The sequence below is a fragment of the Protomyctophum bolini genome, assembly GCF_963924005.1.
Source record: "Protomyctophum bolini genome assembly, chromosome: 18".
Taxonomy (NCBI): domain Eukaryota; kingdom Metazoa; phylum Chordata; class Actinopteri; order Myctophiformes; family Myctophidae; genus Protomyctophum; species Protomyctophum bolini.
The window spans coordinates 11,792,879-11,800,738 of NC_137879.1; the positions used below are offsets into that span (position 1 = coordinate 11,792,879).

The 7,860-nt window shown below is 41.4% G+C and overlaps 2 protein-coding genes across 2 annotated transcripts in view; both read left to right on the top strand.

Annotated features, from left to right (window-relative positions):
* Positions 1-5,529, top strand: part of LOC308332578 (dual specificity phosphatase 29-like) — a 245,821-nt gene extending 240,292 nt beyond the window's left edge. The window contains exon 5 of the transcript XR_013965726.1: positions 5,495-5,529. The gene's annotated coding sequence lies outside the window, so the exon portion shown is untranslated. The remainder of the gene's footprint in view (positions 1-5,494) is intronic.
* Positions 1,511-3,388, top strand: LOC308333160 (galanin receptor 2a; the record flags this gene model as incomplete). The annotated part of the gene is made up of 2 exons (XM_080789354.1): positions 1,511-1,918; positions 2,749-3,388. The coding sequence occupies exons 1-2, from the start codon at positions 1,578-1,580 to the stop codon at positions 3,386-3,388; spliced, it is 981 nt and encodes a 326-aa protein (XP_080645480.1). The 5' UTR covers positions 1,511-1,577.
* Positions 5,530-7,860: the final 2,331 nt, after the last annotated feature.

Here is a 7,860-nt window from a genome sequence, read left to right on the forward strand (position 1 = left end):
AATGTACTTTAAAATACCAACATTTTTGCACTTTTACTCAAGTATATTTTGAATTCCGGACTTTTACTTGTAACGGAGTATTTCTATATTGCAATATTGATACTTTTACTTGAGTACTTTCCCACCATGCACTAATTCTAAACAGTCCCATAACCATTATGCTCAATTGTGACTCTTTCAGCAGTCAGCACTATAAGCTTGCTTAAACAGGTCACACCAATCACCAATGACACCGTGAAATATCTGTACTGAAACTAACACACGCTCCAGTCCACCATGACCAAATCATGTTATTGAGAAACAGAGAGCAAGACCGTTCCATTTCAAATGGGAGCCAATTTACCATTGAGGGCCCTCACACCTGTCACACCGCAGAGCCAATCATTATGTGTGAGTCATTATGTGTGAGTCATTCATGTCATTCATGTCACCTAATAAAAAATAAAACCAAATAAAATATAAACCTTTCCCAGCTTTCAGTTATACTATAGTCCGACAGCCGGGGGTGTGGAGTGGGACATTTTTGGCTTATGGGATGTTAATGGTATGGTCACATATAAACCCCTGTTAAAAAAAAATGAATGAATATGTATATAGACAATATTTAATATTTAAGGCCAATAAAAAAGACTATGTACCAAATTTCCCACTTTAAACAAAAGAAGCCTATGTTGACAGACAGACAGACGCGCACGCGCAAATTTGACGCGCAAACGCACACGCGCACACACACACACACACACACACACACACACACAGTTCATGTTAATTTGGGACATATATAAAAGTTGGTGTTCACTGTTTACTTTACGACTTGTCAGCTTTTTAGTTTTTAATTGGGTGAAATGTGAAATCTACAACTCCACAATATCAGCACTATAGGTCTACTTTTTTTTATAACCTTATAACCGCCAGTCGCCAGAGGGAGTCAAGTGTTCAGTTTTAAGAAGATACCGTAGTTTGATAGCTAACAATTTTTGCGCCGAAGAAAATAAAAGCCTCGTGGTTATCGAGGCTATAGGGAACAATTAACCAACCAATGTTTGTTATTTACAGCTAAGTAGAGTAGTGCAGGGGCAGATGGAAAAGGGGCAAACTGCAAAGTGCCCACATATTCTTAGTGCCCAGTTGTCCAAGTTCCCACTCGTCCAAGGTGCCCGCAGTTGTCCAAGTGCCCACATGTCCATATGCAGTCATACAAAATAAATCCTCTACACACGTCGACAATGAGATGGTGATGATGATGATGATGATGATGATGAATGATTCGGGATGAGAAGATTGCTAGGAGGGAGTGATTTGAGCAGAGAGGCGACTATGGATCGACAGCAGGCTGTGCGCTCATTGCGCACGGCAAAATATGCTTATGCTTGGTATCTGTTCTAACTTCTACTTGATGATTGATCTGTTCCAAAACGATACGTGTTTGCAAAATGTTCGTATAGCCTATGCTATAAACTGCACTATAGGCCTACTAGATTATTTAAAATCCGCCCTGACGTGGAATAAATGCGCTAAGCAATTTGACATGTCAAATAAAAAGTGCGCTTTTTTGGACAATATGCTTTCATAAAAAAATGGATATGTCCTTGAACTCCTCTTCGGTGGAATGGACGACGGAACCAGTGGTCATTTCTCTGGTCTTTTCACTTATTTTCTTGGTCGGCACCGTGGGAAACTCTCTGGTCCTCGCGGTTGTCTTTCGCAGTGGACAGAACACAAAGACGACCAACTTGTTCATTCTGAACCTCGCCATCGCAGACCTGTCGTTCATTGTCTTCTGTGTGCCGTTTCAAGCCACTATTTACACTTTGGACGAGTGGATCTTTGGTCCTGTTGTGTGCAAAGTGGTCCACTTCATGATCTTTCTCACCATGTACGCCAGCATCTTCACCCTAGCAGCTGTTTCACTGGACAGGTGCGTTAAATGTCTTATGAGAAAGGGGGGGTATTTGAAGTAGGGAGTATTTGAAGTTGCTATAATATTCACGTTTTAAGAGCCATATAATAGTCTGTGAAGTGAAGGAGTTGATTAATATAGTAATTTGACATGTCATGACTTTTGCCAAATTTGTTTATCAACATGCTTTGGATTAATTAATTTATTGATTTGATTTATTGAATTCGTAAATTGATGAATTGATTGAAGAAGAAGAAACCACCTAACTCCAAAATGTTAAATTTTCAGGAAATGAAAAATATAAAAAAATCTGGAAAATGTAATATTTTTAAAACAAAGCAATACTGCCTCATCAAAGTTGGTGTTGTGACATTAAATATTGTCAATGAATTGCATGAGAGGGGGAGAGATGGTGGAGTCCAATGGAGTTAAGAGGTTTTGTCCAAAGCGTTTTTAACTACTTTCCATTGGTTCAATATTTTCGAAACAACACACAGAGGTAAAGGGTGTTCAATAGCACCGATTTATGCAAAAAAATCCAGAACCTCAAAAATGGAGTTAGGTGGTTTCCTCCCGACAGCAACGATATATGTGTGTGTGTGTGTGTGTGTGTGTGTGTGTGTGTGTGTGTGTGTGTGTGTGCACACGTGCATGCGTGCGTGTGTGCATGCGTGTATGTGTGCGTCCTTGCATGCGCTTGACTTTTGACAATTCATGTCACTACCACACAGTAAAATCCTCAGTGTTATCATTTTACTCTAAGAGTACTAGAGAACATGAACACTGAAGATTTTACTGTATAAAGCTTTGGACATTACTAAAAAAATCTTTGTGTTTGCACTTTGCAGGTATTTCGCCATTTGCTACCCATTTCAGTCCAGGCAGATACGCACGGCGAAGAACGCTTTAACCTCCATCTGCGTGGTGTGGGGCTTGTCCCTGGTGTTCTCCGGACCCTATCTCAGTTACTACACACAGATGGACCTGCAGGGAACTGTGGTGTGCATCCCCGCCTGGGAGTCCGAGTCGCGCCTCGCCATGGACATGTGCACGTTCGTCTTCGGGTACCTCGTCCCCGTCCTGGTGCTGAGCCTGACGTACGCGCGCATCGTCCGCTACCTGTGGACCGCCGTCGACCCGATCGAGGAGATGTCGGAGTCCAGGCAGGCCAAGCGAAAGGTCACCAAGATGATCATCATCGTGGCGGTGCTCTTCGCCGTCTGCTGGCTCCCTCATCACCTGGTCGTCATGTGCATGTGGTTCGGACGCTTCCCGCTCAGCTATGTCACCTACGTGCTGCGCATCCTCTCCCATCTGGTGGCCTACGCCAACTCCTGCCTCAACCCCATCGTCTACGCGCTCGTCTCCAAACACTTCCGGAAGGGCTTCAGAAATGTCTTTTGCTGTGCACTGGAAAAGAAGGTGGTCAACAAGGTGAATGTCATTCAGGTGGTGAACACGGTCAGCGAGTTGGAGATGTCCAATTAGGATCTGTCAGACTAGCCAGGTCACAGGTAACCTGGCCCATGCAGCCAGCATGCTTTCTGGTGTAGAGGGGCGGGTAGCACATGAAGCAATGCGCTGGATAATAATGGTTCACCGATCCGAGCGCCCACCCGTGCCCCCCTCCCTGGTAGAATAAAACAAAAAAACGACGTCGCCATATTTTGAGCGACGCCCATCTGCACTGTAGTATACACTCCTAGACCAGGAAATATGTCTTGTTCCGCCAGACTCTCATTTTTTTTGCCAAATGCGAACGAAAAATAAAAGCCTGGGTACCGAGGCTAGGTCAGTCACAGGTGTCAAGACAGTTCTAGGCAGGGGTCAGTTAGTTCTAAGCAGGAGTCAGCTCTACCAACGCGGTGTGAATACTGGACTACTCGCCCCGGTGCTTGCCCGTTTTTCCTCCCGGAATTTTCCCGGTAATTGTAATTGCAATATGCTATTGGCTGTTTGTATTCTTTTTGGAAAAATATAAAAAGATACTGCTGTGGAAAGGCTATATTATTTGACTTATATTGAACCTATAAACAATTTAGTATTATTTAGTATTATGTAAGGTTTTGCCCCCTCAAATGGAACCTCGTCAGATAATCCCCACATATCCTACAACAACTTCTGTGAACAGACTTCACTGTAGTAGCTTTTCATAAATTATATTTGTACTTAGGCTGTTTTGTGAATTTTAGTGTGTCAAATGCTTCCCCCCAAGTGGGTGGTTCATGCTTTAGTCACTGTCACAGAGGTGTGCTGTGCATGACTTAACAAATACTCTGCAATTGACTTATGGATGGTAGGATTCTTAAGTACTTAAGTACTAAATACACTCTGGCAAAACATGGGAACATAGAACACATTGCTAATGGAAGATTCTGCAGAACTTTGACAAAAGGGATAATTTATCTTTGGATATAATTATTGATATTTCCAGGACTAATCGTGACAGTTTGTTTCCATTTAACATGAAGGGTATTATTAGCAAAACATAATATATGTTTCTGAACAATCAAGAAGGATCTTGCTTCCACATGCAGCGTGGGTTGAAGTGGACGGAACTGGAAATAAGTATGAATAGAATAACCGTGGGTGTTACTGGACTGGATATGAGAACGAGTATATTATGCAACACGCCATTTGCAACAATGCACCACACTAATATATCAAATTTTTTCGTATTGTGTTTTCAAAACGGCCATATGGTATTATGCTTCAACTAGCCTGTCTGTTTCCTGCTGATTTTGACTGCTGCAACCATGTGGTGCATGTGATGTGCTATTGGTGTAAGAACAAGCAATGCTGGCTCCATTAAAGAGCCATATGGCCCGTAGTGTTGTAGCTTCAGTGTTGTACATGTTAGCACATGGCTCAGTTGATGTGGTAAAGTGGTAAGAATTCCAAAGGGACTTAAATTAAATCATACTGTTTGGCAAAGGAATAAAAAAATTTACATGTTACATACTGTATCTTACATACCCAGACTTAGGGCCCTATTTTTGCCAGTGCCTTACCCCTTATTCCTAAACTTCTTTGCCTTTTTGCAAAACATTTTTGAATAGTTCAAATAGCCAATCTACAAGCTCACAACGTGTCGATGTAGATCGGCAATTTGAACAATTTTTAAATGTATTTCAAAATAGTAAAACAAATGAAAAAAAAGGGGGGGGCACCGGGCACGAACTGCCATGATTCCGTTTTGTATGAGACTATGGAGTTAACATTACGCTAATAGACCCCAAAGTGGGTGGTGCTTTCTGTACACTTTTTTATATATATTATTCCTCCTAGTATAATCATAGTACCTGATGATCATGTTTAGGGGGGGGGGGGGGGGGGACCATGGCACTCCATCTTTAAGATTTCTCTAATCAGTATCGATGAGTCCACATTAAAGATTATTTTCTGTTTCGTGCAAATGTGAATAAATCTATTTTGATGTAATGTAAGCGTGCATAACATATGGTTGGCTCAATTGTTTGCTCCTCTTGGTGGGCAATAATGCAGAAACTGAGCTATCCCGTGCCAGAGGAAACTGTGTGTGTGGTGGCTCTAAAAAGGCTGATGGTCTATGCCAGTGGTGTTCCAGGGTTCCAGGTGGTCCCCAGCTAAATGATGGAGAGTTGGTAACCAAATGGACCCTTTAATAGATATTTAACTCTTGAGAGTGTCAAATGTTTGTTCAATTATTAAGAGTTAAATTGTTGTTAAACATTGGGCATTACTTAATTTACAAGAATTACTTGCGTAGCCAGACAACTATTCCACAATCTCAGAATGCATTTGAAAATTGCGAGTCAACAGTCTGGTAACGCGAGACTACTATGGTACCAACATCAACACTTATCTTATCCAAACACATGAGCATGGAATTGTGGACAAAATCCTATCCAAACACAGCATGGAATTGTGGACAGAAAATCTTATCCAACAACTGTGATATGATAAGGGTTGAAAACCACTGGTCTATGTGCTGCAAAACAGACAAAAAGCTTACCACAGGCCCAGCAGTTGTGTAAAGTAACTAAGTACATTTACTTAAGTACAATTTTGAGGTATTTGTAGTTTTACTCCACTACAATTACTTGAAATGTTTAGTTACTATAGTTACTTGTAGCCGATCTACAAGCTTACAATGCTCACTGTGAGCTTGTACTAGATCTGCTATTTTCAAAATATTTGTATACATTTGAGTACTTTTACTTTTACCTTAAGTACATTTTTATGTCAAAACCTTTGTAAACCTACTAGCTATAGGTTCTACATTGCAGTATTGATACTTTTACTTATTAGTAAAACAATTGAATACTTTTTCCACCACTGATGCGTGATGCCCGGTTAACTGGGTCAGGTCCTTTACATCGAGAAACAATGTCTATATAATAATATTATATTCATTATAATATAATAATAATATATTATATTAACCCATTTTGGGCGGGAACCCCTTTTGGTGTTTTAAACATTGTTATAATTTAGCCATTGAAAAATAGCAGATCTACAAAAAACAAAATGTAATCGTGAAAATGTGGCCCAAATGTTTGAATATATTCTTTCAGAGCGAATGTTTTTACCTCAAATCTTTGCTTCTGGAGGGTCCCTGGAACAGATGGGGGCTGGCGGCCAATTAGTATTTTTGGGGGTCCTAGACATGAAAATGTTTGAGAGGGGGCACGGTGGCACAGTTGGTAGTGATGTCGCCTCACAGCTAGAATGTCCTGGGTTCGATTCCCGCCGTGGACGCCGTGGGCGCTGGGGGCGTGTTCTCTCCTCCTCTCATCAGTGCCCATACCCGAGGCGGGGTTGGCGAAAGGGCCTTTCTGTGTGGAGTTTGCATGTTCTCCCTGTGTCAAAAAAAGTCAGTAATCCTGGTCTCTAAACTGCCTCCCCCTGGCCATCCAGGGCGCCTGATTGAGGGGAAAGGAACTGGTTGGAATAACGTGTTCCTTCCACACACTATGTCCAACCAGGGAAACTCCCCCCAACTTGGACACTCATGCATGTAGGAAACATGAGTTCAAGTCCGTTGCTCTCCCCGAGTTGGCGGAGGGTGTGTAGAGCCCAGGATCACATTGACACAGGGGTGAAAATGGGTTACAAAATCATGGGATAAAAAATTATAAATAAAGAAAATGTTTAAGGCATTTGTAGAATCGATCTCAGGTCTAAATGAATTAATATTTGGTAAAGTAAAAAGAGGGAAAACAACATACTATACATTGAAATCTCCCACTCAGTGGTATGGGAACAAATATTTGACTTACCAAAATATATTTAAAATGTGTCAACCTGCGTATATTTGTTTGTAATTTAAGATATCCATTTACATAGGAACCAAATAATATTTTCAAATACATTTTTGTCTGTGTTGAATATTATTAAGGCTGTCATAATATATACAGTACTCTGATTATAATATCAGATAAGCCTACCAATGACCGGGGGCTTTCAGATTGGGTCGAGTAGTCATGACGACCATTTTAATTTGTGGCACAGCACAACAAACACCCAAGAAAGAGCACAGCAGAAGGGAGGGAGGGGGTGCTATTCAGTCGGCCCAAAAGCATACTGTATGCTGGCCAACCAAATTACACATCTTATCTTATTCAATGTGACTTCATTTAGTCTCCAAGGGGGCAAGATGACCTGGCTGGGTGATGGGAGGTGTAGACAATTACGCATGATATTCCCGGCCATTTTGGCTAATCTCAGGATCTCAGATTTGTACCAACTGGTGATGCCATACACCCATACCTTACAATTGACTATATAAAAGCTCAACATTATGTTTCTACTTACAGCACGGAGGAAATTAAGGCGCTGGTGTGTTTTTGCATGCAGACTTGTCACATTTCACTAACAATGTGCAGTGCACTCCTAAATATTTATAGAAATAGGACCTGTTTGATGTCATGACACGTATGGTAACCATTATGCATGCACGCGCACACGCCCAAAGCCCA